Source organism: Solanum stenotomum, chromosome 1, assembly GCF_019186545.1.
Source record: "Solanum stenotomum isolate F172 chromosome 1, ASM1918654v1, whole genome shotgun sequence".
In the NCBI taxonomy this organism is placed as follows: Eukaryota; Viridiplantae; Streptophyta; class Magnoliopsida; order Solanales; family Solanaceae; genus Solanum; species Solanum stenotomum.
In genome coordinates, this window is record NC_064282.1 from 95,368,166 (window position 1) to 95,384,320 (window position 16,155).

Sequence of the window (16,155 nt, forward strand, 5' to 3'; positions counted from 1 at the left end):
AAAAAAAAATTCAATTTGTCGCCAGTGACAATTTCTGGAAGAAAAATGAAGAGAGAGAAACGTGAAAGAAAAATGGATAAAATCTGATTTTTAAAGTAATTTTAACAAATTGGAGTGAATTAAGGAAACTGAATATTCTTAATTAGTTTGAAATTCCTTAATTCATGCTAATTAATAATTATCTTAAATTAATTCAAATTTAAGATAATCCCTATTTTCGTTTTTTTTCATTTTTTCCTTCAAAAACGTTTTATTTTAATTTTTTTTTATCTTTTTATTCTTTTTAAATCAAATGTTTTTAATTACTAAATTTTTATTTTTTTTAAATAATATGTTACAACCTGAAATTTTTAATGTTATAACTTGAAAGTCTAAATCTACTGCTATAACTCGAAAATATTAGTATAGTATATGTCATATTAGAAATTTTCACTTTCTAAATGGAGCATTTCATTGGGTTGGTTTTTCAGGAGATCATTATATTGTTTCGTTTAGTTCTTCTTCAAATAATATGGTGTTTGGAGAAATATCGTTGCCAGAGCCACCAATGTACAGAATCTACAGGTTAGGGATGAATTCTGATTATGGCGTTTCAGTATTGGGAGGAATGCTTTGTTTTTATTGTACTCATTATCAATGGCAGATGGACGACATTTTTAAGTTGTGGATAATGAAAGACTACGGTGTAAAGGAATCTTGGACCGAGATTTTTACTCTAAAAGAGACTCGTTTTCATTCAATCATACCAAAATATAGGTTTGCGGATGGTGAATTTCTACTTTGCTGCAAATTGGATGGTCATTCTGTATTTAGGACATCCAAAGGACCATTTGGATTATGGCCTCAAATTGGTATTCATCAAGACGGTGTCGTTTATACAAAAAGCTTGATTTCTCTAAAATCACTTCTTCAACGTGTGATTAATCATGTATAATCAAGAAAATCAAATATGTCATCGATCAATATCTTTTTTTTATCGTCGTTTTTTTTAAAAAAAGGTTTTGGTTATATACCTAGTAAATACTAGACTTCATGAAGTTGTAATAGGGCCACCACTTGGTACCCCAGACAATTTTTTAGACATGTTTGAAAATTTGTGTTGCCCTGTCCTGTCCTGCTCGGTTTAGTCTCTTTCATTATTTTCTCTTTAATTGTCATTTTATTTGATATGATTTTTCAACTTTTTAATTAGGAAATGTGGACAATTAACCAACAACAACTTTATAATCACAACATACCTATTAATTTATGAAAAAACAATAATGACAAGTTAAAATTAGAATGGATTAGGTTTTAAGCAAAAGAGGGGCACACATCTTAGTAAATACAAATGTAATATTAGTGCTTAAAATTTAGAGGGGAACACATCTTAAAATTCAAATGTCTCATTTAAATTTTTCAAAAATAAAATGTTATTGTTCCATAGCTGAAATGTGCATTAATCAAACTCAATAACTTATTGTGCAAAGTGAGATGAAATCGTATGAATTAAGAATCATGAGATCTCGTATTCAAATTTCAATTGGGATAAAAAGCAACATTTTGTTCAAACTAGTGCCACATGTATATTTTTTTTAATTTAGTTTTAAGCGTTTTCAACTAAACATCAGATATCCATCTTTGTCAAATTTAGTTGTGTATATACCAAAAAAAAAAAAAAAGTCATATATGCTTTAAAAATATGTGGGGACATGTTTAGGTAAAGAGCTTTTGACAAATGTTATTTTTTCTTGTGACATATTTAATTGGGGATGAGAATCGCATAGTATTACTTTTGAAGTTTCTTATTCTTTGAGTTTGGTTATTGTTTATGATTTTTTGACACTTTAATCATCGTTTTATCTTGTTATAATGGTTTGTTAGACTGTCTATAGTATCTTGTCATGACTTTCTTCATTTCTATTTTTCGTTATTTCTTTTTCAATACTACATTGGATTTTTTGTTTCCTTAAGCTGAGGGTCATCGAAAACATTCTCTGTGAACACTTTACCCAAAACCGACTCCACTTTATAAATTAAACAAAGTATGTCATTATTATCATAATTAAAAATCATCTCTCAAAGAAGTAGGATAAATTTTGAGACATTTTTTTTTAAAAATGCAAAAGAAAAGTAAAAAATAAACCCTAGATTAGTTTAACCAATGATTGATAATTAATTTGTTGAGATTATAAACATAAGCTTATTTACACACCACTAAAAATAAAATGACAACTATTTAATTAAAATTCATTTCTAGAAGTTGTAAAATAATTTTTTTAAGACATTTAAAACAAATATATTTTTATGTAAAAAAAAGTTCTTTTTTTTTTCTTCAAAATTAGAGATTAGAAATTAGCAAAGGCTATAGAAAGTGCCAAAGACAAGAAAGGGGAATTGCAGGAGAGAAAACTTTTCTCTTTCTCTCTGCAAAAAAAAAAGCTTTAATTCTCTCCTGTCAATGGCGGATTTTGTTTCACATATTCATAAAACCTTCCTATCATTTTCCCTTTATTTCTTCTTCTCTAATTTTTAGCCTTTTTTCTCTTTTTTTAACCCCCTTTTTGGCCTATAATTTCAAACAAAAAATCAACAATTTGCAGGTGGGGTTCTTTTTTACTTTCTGCTGCATTTTATTGTTATTTGAGGTTCATAATTGTGTGGGGTTGCTTTATATTTACCCTTTAAATTTTGTTTATTTTTTAAAAAAAATTCCAAAATTGTTGGAGATCTTTTGTCTGAATCTGTGCTTATTGTTTTCTTGAAATTATTGAATAATTTGATTGTATAGCTTGGATTTGATTGTTATATTGTTTAAAGATTCAATCTTTTTTGTTTTTGTCTGATTTTTCAGGTGGATTTGCTGCATTTCATTGTTCTTTAAGCTTTCATTGCTTTTGTATTTCCTTAATTTATCACTCTTTTTTTAAAAAAAATTAATCTTTTTCTGTAATGAAAAGTGATAAATTTTCACAGAATCTGAAAAATTTCCTGGATTCTTGGAGATCTTCTATTCTTGAGAATTTTGATATAACAGCTAGGATTTTGTAGTTTTATGAATAGTAGTATCATATATGAACTATAGACATTTCAAGAATTATTTATAAAAAAATACGGAAAAAAGTACTTAGTTGTTTAAAGAATCAATTTGTTTTTTCAGGAGTTGATCTTATAAAGTATCATGGGTAATTGCTGTGTGAAACCGGGTAAATCTGCCGAAAAAAAGAACAACAGCAAACCCAACCCTTTTTCAATTGATTATGGGGGTACTAAACATGCCTCTGGGAGTGGAAACAAGCTAGTTGTATTAAAAGAACCAACAGGGCAAAATATACATGATAAGTATGATTTGGGTCGTGAGCTCGGAAGAGGAGAATTTGGGGTTACTTATCTATGTACTGACTTGGAAGGAGGAGAGAAATATGCCTGCAAATCGATATCTAAGAAGAAGCTAAGGACTGCAGTGGATATTGATGATGTTAGGAGAGAGGTTGAGATCATGAAACATTTGCCTGTGCATCCGAATATTGTGACCTTGAAGGATACTTATGAGGATGATAATGCAGTGCATATTGTGATGGAATTGTGTGAGGGTGGGGAGTTGTTTGATCGAATCGTTGCTAGAGGCCACTATACAGAGAGGGCAGCTGCTGGAATTTTGAAGACTGTCGTGGAAGTCGTTCAGGTATAGTTTTTATTAGCTTCGTAGCTCACAATTACCTGCTGTTTTTATTACCTTTTGCTTAGGTTATCTTATTATATCCATTATTTTCAGCATAGCTTCTTCATTACTGTATTTCCTTTTCATATTGTTTTTATATATGTCTTTCTTAGGCTGAGGGTCCATTGGAACTAGCCTCTCTGCCTTCACAAGGTAGGGGTAAGGCTGCGTACACACTACCCTCCCCACACCCCACTTGTGGGACTATAATGAGTATGTTGTTGTTGTAGTTCACAATTGATGCCGTTTGGTTTTTATGTAGTAACTTGTGGTGCTTCTTTTTACTGAGTTCTTCAAAGCTTTTGTATGGGTTTTATATCATGATGGAGGAATCCTGTTTTGTTGCTTTGGGTTTTTGTTAAAGAAGTCTGGCAATTTCAAATTAGAAAGAAAATCATATCTTAATAAGAGAAACCTAATTGTGAGCAGATAGCAATTTCAGGGTGAAATGTGAATATTCTTGGTGAAGCTGCATATGAACTGGCTAACCATTATTCAATTCATTTCTAGTGTTGATCTTTGCCAATCGATAGTTTTATTCCAGTGTACGTTCATGCTGTAGCATTCACCTTGATATCCTCTCAGAATTTCCTTTAGCGCCAAATTATAATGAGAAGAGGTTATCTTTTTTTGATAATGGTGAAGTATGAGAAGAGGTTTTCTTATGTTCTCAGTCTTTGCTAGTTCTATTTCTTTACTCATTTTACTTGTCTCTTTTAGTTTCTTGTGAACTGTAGTATTGCTCTGTATCTTTTCACTCAAATACCTTCCAATTACATAAAAACAGAAAGCTTCTGAAAGTTTCATGTTGTAATCTTAATCATTCTAGTGATATAAATGAAGTTAATTGGCGATACAGGATACCCCCCTCCAAAATCTAACAATCTTTTAACTCATCATAGTCTTGGACAGATAGCTAGTTAGAGCAGTAACAAATATATAGGAAAGTAGATCATTCGAAATAGTTATCCTTGTGAAATATTGGTCTTTATCTTTATTATTGACCATTGGTTTTCAAATAACTAATACTCTTAAGTGGAAGAGTCACTGGTTGTTTCCGTGGAGTATTAGCTATAGCGGTCTACCACAGAATTTGATTGTTGCACTCAAAGCTTAATAAAGTTCTACCGTTTAGGTAAATGATAATGGAATTTAAATTTAGTTTGTATACTGAAGTAAATGTGGTCGACTCTCCCAAAAGACAAGTGCTTTCTACTTCAAATGTTGATCTTTATCCTCATTGCAAACCATTGATGTCCAAACTCTTTTAGATGGAAGAGCAATTTGTTGTTCATTTGAGTGGAATTGCCACCAACAACAGCTAATTAACTACGTACAACTTAGAGAAATGAGAACCAATGTTAAATTTAAGTTGTCTACTGAAGTAGTTACTGATCGTTCATGATAAAGGTCACTAAAGTTGGATTCTCTTTTTAGTTTGTGTCCTTTTCTGCAACGACTATTAATTGGACTGAATGACATTATGAAATACTTATGAATTGGTAGGAATCTTGTTTCATATTTAAGTCATGAACGTGTTCACAAACGATCAGTCAAAGAGTGATTATTGTATTATGTGGTGTTGAAAACTTTTGAACTTTTCTTCATGTGGTTTGTGTTTAACTGTTATCTGAATGGCGTGGTATTAAAGCTATTGGATTAATAGACAACATTATACATATTTATGGTCATGTTTCACTTTCTGGTTTTATTATGTCAAAGGTCAGTTCATAAATTTCCAATGGTTTTGCAGATGTGTCACAGGCATGGGGTAATGCATCGTGATCTCAAACCTGAGAATTTTCTTTTTGGTAACAAGAAAGAAACAGCTCCGCTGAAGGCTATTGACTTTGGGTTGTCTGTTTTCTTTAAACCTGGTAATGGAATTTGAAACAGAACAGTGAGTTTAAGCCTTTTATCATGCTTAACAAAGGTTTAACATTTTGATTTCTTTAACAGGGGAACGCTTTAATGAGATAGTGGGAAGTCCTTATTACATGGCTCCTGAGGTCCTAAAGCGCAACTATGGACCAGAGGTCGATGTCTGGAGTGCTGGAGTTATACTTTATATTCTTCTTTGTGGTGTTCCACCTTTCTGGGCAGGTCTGCTTATTTTATTGCTTCATTTTTTTTATAACCATGGAATGAACCTCGATGCAGAGATTTTCATGTGCAATCTTTAGAACTTGATAATTGATTAACTAAGGTTGTGAAATATGAAGTAGAGCTTGATTCATGTTAGAATATGTCGTTGAAATATTAGATGACGAGGCAAGTGAGGTGCAAGACTGTCTCTGCTTTAATCAATGTAGATCATGTTCAATTATTTTGGTTTCTCTTAATGGTTCTTATGGGTTGGACTTTGCTAAATAACGTGCATAAATATGTTAACATATTCTTGATACCTCCCTTAAGTTCCTCTGAATATTTGCAGAGACTGAACAAGGAGTAGCCCAAGCGATTATTCGTTCGGTGATTGATTTCAAGAGGGATCCATGGCCTAAAGTTTCTGATAATGCAAAGGATCTTGTAAAGAAAATGCTTGATCCAGATCCAACTCGACGGCTCACAGCTCATCAAGTTCTTGGTAATGTTTGTGGAATATTGAGATATTGTACATTCATTCGTTATTTTACTCTCTCTCTCTCTCTCTGATAAGTATCCTTTTCGGGGGCTTCGACTCTTGTGGTGCAGAGCATCCCTGGTTACATAATATAAAGAAAGCACCAAACGTCTCATTGGGTGAGACTGTTAAAGCAAGACTCAAGCAGTTTTCAGTAATGAACAAGCTCAAGAAAAAAGCTCTGACGGTAAGCACACACTTATAGTCTGCAATCATATTTGTAAGCTCAGGATTCTTCACTGTTCAATAAAGATGAATTCATATGCTTTTCCCCAAAGCCCGAAATGAAGGAGAAAAGATTGTCTCTGACTATTTACTGCACTACCTTGTGCTCTTTAATTAAAACTTAATTCTCATCGTAAAAAAGGAGAGAAGATTCTCAAATTTTGTCAAGTTTCATTTTTTTTTTATCTTGATATATGTACTTTCTTGTCTTCCAAACAGGTTATAGCTGAGTTTTTGTCTGCGGAGGAAGTCGCTGGAATGAAGGAAGCATTTGAAATGATGGATACTGGAAAGAAGGGCAAGATAAACCTTGAAGAACTTAAAGATGGCTTGCAGAAGCTTGGCCATCAAATCCCTGATGCTGATCTTCAGATTCTCATGGAAGCGGTAAGCATTCTCATGCCCTGCTTCTTGGCTCGATCTGATTTCTTATAGCTCTACCGGTGGTAACATAATATTTGAAAGTTAGCTACTAAACTTTTCTGCCTCAAAGAGAAAGCAGGTGCCTGAGATGATATGGCCATGTACATAGAACTCTAAATTACATCGATGGACATTATTTTAAAATGACAGAAAACCGCTCGGAATCCATGTGAACTTAATAAAGAAAATACTCAATGGAAGGAAGTAAAGGATACCAAGTAGCTGGATTAAGGCCAGATTGTTGGTGGTACACTTATTTTAGTGTCTCAATGTTTGCTAAGAGTCTTTTCAGTTTGGTTAGAGATTTGTACGTTGATGCAGGGATAACTGTGAGATAAAGAAAATTTTAAGAAATTCACGGAGATGAAATAGATCTATTATACTTATATAGCTTAGGGCCAAGCCCAACTAGTTTGGGATCAAATCGTAGTTGTTGATGATGAGAAGTTAGCATTAGACTTTTGTCTTTCACCCTTTTGTCAAAAAATTGATTGATTACAAAATATATTTTGTCAATATAAGTTGTAACATTTTCCTACCATTTCAGTGTAGAAAAACGGAAAACCTGTAGCCAAATGAGCTTGACATTTAGCTTGTCTTGGCATCCCTAGTTCGATGCTTATTATGTTCCAGAAAGGAAAAAAAAAAACATTTCTCTTGATCCTTTTGGGTTTTTGACCTGAAGGGTGCTTATCTTTTTTATTATTTCTTTTCCTTAAACTATTGTTTTATTATGTTTTTATTTTTCTGTATCGGTTTTACAGGCTGACGTTGATGGAGATGGAAGTTTAAATTATCCAGAGTTTGTTGCTGTATCTATTCATCTTAGAAAGATGGCCAATGATGAACACCTGCACAAAGCATTTTCATTTTTTGACAAAAATCAGAGTGGTTACATAGAAATCGAAGAGCTTCGTAGTGCCTTGAGTGATGAGGACGACAGCAACAGTGAGGAAGTCACCAATGCCATTATGCATGATGTTGATACAGACAAGGTCAGTATGTCCATTTATGTGCACATACACCATTTAGTAACTTTTCGTTCTTTGGTTAATAGTGCAAATATTATGCATTGATGCTAATGTTTTACATCTTACTGAGTCTTCATCTTGAAGCTTCCTTCTGAACCCTTGTTTGAGTTTAGAGCTCAAATACTCCACCTAGTTGTGCCTTATCGTATCTCTAAAATCCGTCATATTATATACACGTATTATACTTTGATGGCATGCACACTTTCTAGGACATATGTGTTGCTAACTAGACTCTAGTGCTGTGACAAATGAAGACCTTCATAAATACATGTATACTTCGATGGTATCTGTTCTTCCCATCACATATGTATTATCGGTCATTACTCTCTAGTGCCAAGACATTATGCTCTCCCTGCTCGCGTCATGATTTACACGGTTGGTTAACCTGCTGCTCGTTACATGTCTGCTACAGACTTAAAGTTTTGTTAGCTGTTTTCCATCTCATCTCTAACAACATTCCTACTCATTTGTATTAGCTTCTTTTCGAGAGTTTGTGAGCTCAGCCTTGTCTCGTCTTTTGTCAAACGTGTGCAGGATGGTCGGATTAGTTATGAGGAATTTGCTGCGATGATGAAGGCTGGTACGGATTGGAGAAAAGCATCGAGACAATATTCACGTGAACGTTTTAACAGTCTCAGCTTAAAATTGATGAGGGATGGCTCATTACAAGTTGATAACAAAGTCTAGATCATCAAAATCCAGAAGAAAGAAATGTTAAAAGAGGAAAAAATATAGTTTTTTCTTTAATTTATATATATCTTTTTTTTTTCCTTTTTATCATTGAGCATGAAAGTCTTTTTTTTCCACTCTAAACTCCATATAGGCATATCCTTGGAATGTATGTGTAATCTAACAAACTAGGTTTATTTTACTTGTAAATATATGGAATCAGAGATCATAAAAAGAAATTACACTTTCTTCTTAGACACTATTAGTTGTTGTTAGTAGGGGCGGGAGGGCGTTCAGGCCATTCAGATTGGATATGAAAATTTTTGTTGGAATTATCGTTTGAAGAAATTACAATCCAAATTCAATCTAAATAAGTTCGAATTGGATTGCATTTTTAAATTTTGGTTTCGACTTTTGAGTCTTTAAAGCAGGTCATAATAATTAAAACTTGAATTCATCTAATAGTTTGCTTCTTAGAATAAATAACTTTGTATTGTTAATAAGGATTGAGGCGACTTTGTTGCTCTTAATACTATAACGAGTAGCTTATCCTTTCCACTTCATTAAAAATAATTGCAATTTTATGAATTATTGAATTGAAGACCTATTTGAGGAATTTTCAATTTGATTTCGATATTCATATTGAGTCCGCAACTAATAACAAGAGTTTCTCTATATGTAAGGCTCAAATTTGAAATCTCTAATTAAAGGTCAGAACAAAATATAATTATTTGACAACTTTAATTATCTTTAAAAGATTAAGTCAACTTCTCATTGATTCTACTTCTTCTATATTTCATTATTGAGCTATTTGTCTATAATTGATTCTATGAATTCTTAGTCATTGTTTTTGGTTTTATTGGTAACTACCGACTCCAACAACTTGGTTGACAGATGGAAAGAGTTGTTTCCTTCCAACTCAAATATACTTTTATTGTTTCACTATTATTGGCTCTCCTTAATGTTAATTTACAAAAAGAGTATCATATGTGACGCTCATGACGGAGGGCAGGTTAAAAAAAAGATCGACAGACTTCTAAATTGACAAATTTCTGAAGAAAAGGTACATATGAGCTATGAAGCTTATAGCAGAAATTGAAGAGAAATGTAAAGTGTTTGTAATATTAAGTAAGTCCACATGGCATGTACGCTTTTGAACTTGATGATGACAAAGTCTAAGGGATGAATTCGTAACGTTTGTTAGACCAAAGCGAACCATAGATGTTAATAGGGCTTGAATTGTGGCAATATTTTGTAGAGCGATTGAATTATTTATCTAAGTTTATTTTGTATATATTGACAGTATACATTGATTAACACGAAGATAAAATATATAGATAAAGATGTCTTTGCTCTTACATGTACATTTCTTCGGTTATATATAATGATCTACATTATTTGAATTCTTCTAAAATGTTGTTGTACATGTGTCTGATTCCTCAAAAATATACTATTTTGCAAAATTCGATACAAACCTATCGATATTTCTGAAGAGTTTGAATAACATTGATAATGATAATCAACAAAACGCAAAAGTACTTGGAGATTCTTTCATCAAGAAAATTTTGCAATATCAATCCATTAGACAATTACATATATCCACAATAAAAAACTTGGGTTGATTTCTTATATCGTCACTCAACTAGAAATAATTATTATCTCAGAACGTCACGTGATCATCTGAGAAATCAAACTCGGAAAATCTCCATTCTACATTCCTCTCCCTAACCAAAATTACAAAATTATGCATTCAATTTCTCTTCTTTCCAACATCTATTTACCTTCTGAATAAATTCTTCAACTTTTCTTGTTAGCTCATCATCTTCTTCTTCTTCCTCATCATCCCTCCTCTCATCGTCGTCGTCAATGTCCCTTGCAACCAATTTTATACTTGTGGTTGATTCAATTGTATGTGTTAAACCATTGTTCTTGTCCAAAATAGAACAATTACTTTTCACAAAAGTACTCTTGGAAAGTGGAACAATTTTGTTGTCACTAATTTTTGAGCTACTATTATTATTAACTAGTAGGATGACAATGATCAAATTACAAAAAATGAAAGCAACAAAAGAATTAATGGAATTTGCTTGATTGAATAACTCAAATGTTGAACTCAACATGGTTGTAGAAACACAAAAATATATAGGACAACTAATAAATCATAATTGTGATGGATTAGGATTTTAAGCCCCTTTTTAAAGACAAATTTATCTTTGACTTTTAAAATAGTCATGTGCCAACTAAGCATTTTTTTAACACATTTTGAGAATTTTGATGGTGAGGTGTGGTGTGGTGTGAAAGCTAAGTTTATGACTTTTTTATATATTTTAATATTGTCAAAAGTTAATATTTTTAATTTTCGTTAAATATTTATCGAACTCTGTTTGTGAAACTTTACGGACAAGTGATGATTAGGGCAGTAGCGGAGCCAGAATTTTTAATAAGGGAGTTTAAAATCTAAGAAGTAAACACACGAACTAGTGAAAGGGGGTTCGACATCTATTATACATATCTAAAAAATAATTTTAACCATATATAAATCGTAATATTTTTCGCCGAAGAAGATTCGAATGAACCCTCTAAGTATATACTGCCTCCGCCCCTGATCTAGGGGATGTTAGGAGGTTCATCTGAACCTCCTCGACAACAAATTCTAATGTGTATATAAGATTTTATTTATTTATTTATATATATATATATATAAATTTAAGTTATGTTTTATAAAACTCTTTACTCGTCCTTTGTCTTCAAAAATTTATCACATTGATTATCTTACCTAACTTATTTAATAAAGAAAACAATTTAAAATGAGAATTGACATGTATTCACGTTGTATTCGTATAAATCATGATTAATGTTAGTTCTACCTTCCATAAAAGTTTCAATTCTTTAATGATAAATTGATAATTAATTATACCCATATTGCTATAATTATTTCTTGAATTCTCTAACAATTATTGCTTCTTTTGTTTTTTATTTATCAACTTCTGGATTTTCCATTATAATGCCAACTACAATTTAGGACTTAAGATTCAATAAGAAACAACAAAGAAAAGAAGTACTCCATCGTCTCAATTTATATAACAGATTTCGAGAATCATGAGTTTAAATATATGAAATTTTTCAGTTTTTTAATTTTTTATATATATTTAGAATCTATGTAAAAAACACTCAAAGTCATAATAATTGATAATTCAAAATATTTAACTGATATTAAAAATCATAATTAAGCAAATACTCATCTATTTTTTGAAATCTGAATACTACCATATAAATTGGGACGAAGAGAATTATAAAAGGGTTGCTTACAAAATTGTCAATCATAGTTATATATAACAACTATTTTTTTCCTTCTAAACTATAGTACAAAGTTTCTTGTTTTATATACTATAGTTAAGGTCAACAACTTAACAATCAGAGTTATATATAACAACTATTTTTTTCCTTCTAAACTATAGTACAAAGTTTCTTGTTTCATATACTATACTTAAGGTCAACAACTTAACAATCAGAGTTATATATAACAACTATTTTTTTCCTTCTAAACTATAGTACAAAGTTTCTTGTTTCATATACTATAGTTAAGGTCAACAACTTAACAATCATATAATTCATTGACTTTGATAAAATATTCCTAATTTTTCTGCCCTCCAACCCCTATTGATCTTCTCAATAAAATCTTCAATCCTTTTCCTCAATTCATCCTCTTTTTTCTCATTATTTTCTTCAAAATTTTCCTTTCTTGTTTTTGCTAAATATATTTTTGTGTCATTTGTACTATTAGCACTCACTCCTTCTACATTTTCACACTTGAAATTCGTGTCTTGATGAAGAGATTGTGTTGATGAAAATCGAGTAGCATCGTCATGTGCTTCACTTTTGTTGTCTTGATTTATCTCATTGAGTACTTTTATGGTCGATATCTCACTCGGTACATAAATTGTATGCATTTCTTTTGATGTGACACGTGCATCCGTTTTTCTATCAACTGCTATATTTTCACTCTTGAAACTCGTCTCTCGATGATGAGACGGGTTAAAAATAGTCTCGTGATTGACAACAAGCATCAATGTCGTACACTCCATTTTTTTGTCTTGATTTATATCTCGAAGTACTTCTATGATTGATGTATCACTCGATATCGAAAATGTTTGCATTTCTTGTAATGTGACACGTGTCCATTTTTCTAACTTGATAATCAAGATGACTCATACCTTTGTGAAAGTGTTTAGCCTTGGGATTGCCTTGTGTTTCTTCTCTTGGACATGTCATGATCAAGAATATTGTTGGTGTTATCTTGTGAACTAGATTGGAAGCCACTAAGTAGGATAATGGCTATGATTAAATTGCACAAACAAAATATAATGTGAGAATTAGAAGAAGCAATAAAGATCATCTCAAATGTGGAACTCAACATAGTTGAAAATGATATATGAAATTCTAGTCTTGAAGAGAACTTTTCAGCAAGGGGTGTTTTACCCCTCAACTGGCAACTCTAATGCGAATTTGGCTTAGTCAACCTAGTAAATCTCGAATACCAGAAAATTAAACAAAAAAAGAATCTTGAAAACAAGTAAGTTGCAAGAAGATATTGATAGGATTGAGAAGATATTTATTTAGATGTTAATTTTAAGTAGCATGTGATGAAGTGAGGCTATTTAAAGGTTTGTTTTGATTCTCAAAATGTGCCAAAGAAGCTTTTGGACCAATATTTAGAAGGAAAGCTAATGATATTTTAGTGTTATTTATGTAAAGCTTCCCTAGGAAGTATTAAATGTGGGACATTTTTGAATAATTTATGTGTGTCTACACTATCTTCAAAATAAAGAGGAGCACAAACAGGAGATTGTCCATGTGGGGCATTCTTAAATTATTAGGGTGTGTTTGATAGGATGGAAAATATTTTTAGAAAAGTAAGTAGATTTATTTATTTATTGGGATTAAAAAAATATTATTCTAAAATATTTGTATAATTTAGATAAACACTATAAGATTGGAGGTAGGGGCGAAGCTAGTGTAGAGTGTGCGGGTTTTTGTAATTTCAATTGTTTTATTTATTATTTTAAAGTCTGGTGTAACTTTTGAGGTGTATATTTTGTTATTTTAAATATTTTTTAGTGTCTAGTGCAATTTTTTGTATTGTATATTTTAGATTTCGGTTGGACTTTATAGGTGTTTATGATGATAAAGTTCTGTTAAATCTAATCGATAAAGTTCAGTAAATATTTGATGGAGACTAAAATGATTAATTTTGATAAAATTAAAGAACAAAAAATGCTCAATGCATATTTAAGATACTTTTTTAATCTATCATATCCTCAAACATAAGAGACTATTTTGATTATTTTCTCTGCATATAAACAACTACTATAAAAAATTTCTTTTCCGATAAAAGTAATGAGGCTCTTAATTATGATTTTAAGTTAGTGGACATGTGATCTATCACGATTCAAATTTATAATATGTATGCTTCGTTTTGAGTTTAGCATGAATTTGTCTTTTAAACTACACTAAATAGAGTTTAAATAGCTCGAATATCATATTACTATGTCATGAATTTGAGATATATCTTATAAAAATCTTCACTTAATTTTCGTCGTGTGCACCTTATCGATGTCATGTGACAGACTTCTATGGCTATCAAACTTATTCAATAAAGAAACAATTCAAAATATGAATTGATTTAGTGGTTAAGAGTTCTACCTTCCACAAAAGTTCAATTCTTTAATGGTACATGGCATGGCCAAACAAATAAAGTTAAAGGTAAATTGATAATTAATATACATCATTATAATAGAAGCAGAAAAAGAGATTTTTTTTAATTTTTAAAATAAAATTTACATTTAAAGTCACAATCATTGATAATACAAAATATATAAACGACATGAAAAATTCAGAATTAAAAAAATTCATTTGTTTTTTCAAATTCGAACCATGCCACATAAATTAAGACGGAAAAGTAATGAAGTGTTCCTTACAAAATTGTATAACAACTATTTTTATCTTCTAATTTCTAGTACAAACTAGCAATTATACAGTTCATTGACTTTGATAAAATATTCCTAATTTTTCTGCCCTCCAACCCTTATTGATTTTCTCAATAAAATCTTCAATTCTTTTCCTTAATTCATCCTCTTCTTTCTCATCACTTTTCTCAAAATTGTTGTCATTTGTCTCTTTTCTTGTTTTTGCTAAATACATTTTTGTGTCGATTGTAATATTAGCATTCGCTCCTTCTACATTTTCATATTTGAAATTCGTGTCTTGATGAAGACATTGTTTATCATTATCAAACTCGTGATGTTGAAAATGAGCAGCATCGTCGTATACTTCATTTTTATTGTCTTGATTTACCTCCTTGAGTACTTCTATGATTGATATGTCACTCGATACCGAAAATGTATGCATCTCTTCTGATGTCACATGTGTGTCCATTTTGCTACCATTAGCATTTGCGCCATCTACATTCTCAAACTTGAAATTCGTCTCTTGATGATGAGACTGTTTAAAATAAATAGACTCGTGATATTGAACACAAGAAACATTGTAATATGCTTCACTTTTGTTGGCTTGGTTTATATCCCCGAGTACTTCTATGGTCGATGTGTCATTCATACCTTTGTGAAATTGTGTAGCCTTGGAATTGCCTTGTGCTTGTTTTCTCTTAGACATGTCATGATCAAGAATATTGGTAGTGTCATCTTGTGAACTAGATTGGAAGCCACTTACTAGGAGAATAGCTACTATAACATTGCAAAAACAAAATATAATGTGAGAATTGGAAGAAGCCATAAAGATCATCTCAAATGTAGAACTCATCATGGTTGAAAAATGATATCTCGCGTTTCAGCCTTGAGAATGGACAATTTTTTGGCAGGGAGTTTTTTATCCCTCAATTGGTGGACAATCCTGATACAAATTTGGATAAGTCAATCTACTAAATCTCGAAAACCAGAAGACTAAACTAAAAAAAGAATCTTGTAAACAAATAAGTTGCAAGAAGATGTTGATAGAATTTGAGAAGATATTTAGGTGTTCAATTTAAGTAGAATGTGATGTAGTGAGGCTATTTAAAGGTTTGTTTTGATTCTCAAATTGTGTCAAAGAAGCTTTTTAGATATGATATTTATTGTGTTACTTTTGAGAAGCTTCCCTAGGAAGGACTATAAAAATGTGTGATATTTTTTTAACAATAATTTATGTGTGTCTACACTCTATACATTACCACTCCATCCCCAATTAAAAAAAGATATACATGTGGGACATTTTTAAATTATTAATGTGTGTTTACATTATAACTCATCTAACGCGTTTATTTGATTTTTTTTTACTAATAGAGGATGTTCGTTTCATAGATAATTTAATCGGTTAAATATGTGAAAATCGTATGCATGTTTGAATTGATGAGCACTTTGTGAATATGTGCAAAAAAAAAATAATTCAAATTATAAATCGAAAGTGTTTAATACAAGTATTTTATTATA

General features: G+C 31.1%; 2 protein-coding genes across 2 annotated transcripts in view; both read left to right on the forward strand.

The window, feature by feature from the left end:
• Positions 1-2,863, forward strand: part of LOC125859715 (F-box/kelch-repeat protein At3g23880-like) — an 11,586-nt gene extending 8,723 nt beyond the window's left edge. Inside the window, exon 7 of the mRNA XM_049539520.1 lies at positions 2,834-2,863. Within this exon, the coding sequence (XP_049395477.1) occupies positions 2,834-2,863 (30 nt within the window). The remainder of the gene's footprint in view (positions 1-2,833) is intronic.
• Positions 2,319-8,913, forward strand: LOC125874103 (calcium-dependent protein kinase 8-like). Its single transcript, XM_049554922.1, has 9 exons — positions 2,319-2,582; positions 3,140-3,664; positions 5,454-5,577; positions 5,660-5,803; positions 6,135-6,287; positions 6,395-6,510; positions 6,768-6,935; positions 7,736-7,966; positions 8,537-8,913. Exons 2-9 carry the CDS (start codon positions 3,161-3,163, stop codon positions 8,687-8,689), a joined length of 1,593 nt encoding a protein of 530 aa, XP_049410879.1. The 5' UTR covers positions 2,319-2,582; positions 3,140-3,160; the 3' UTR covers positions 8,690-8,913.
• The last annotated feature ends 7,242 nt before the right edge of the window (positions 8,914-16,155 follow it).

Excerpts from the sequence above, each read along its gene's own strand:
- LOC125874103 (XM_049554922.1), top strand. The coding sequence starts at position 3,161 with ATGGGTAATTGCTGTGTGAAACCGGGTAAATCTGCCGAAAAAAAGAAC. Across the intron at positions 3,665-5,453 it reads CTGTCGTGGAAGTCGTTCAG|ATGTGTCACAGGCATGGGGT; the intron begins GTATAGTTTTTA and ends ATGGTTTTGCAG. Across the intron at positions 7,967-8,536 it reads ATGATGTTGATACAGACAAG|GATGGTCGGATTAGTTATGA; the intron begins GTCAGTATGTCC and ends AAACGTGTGCAG.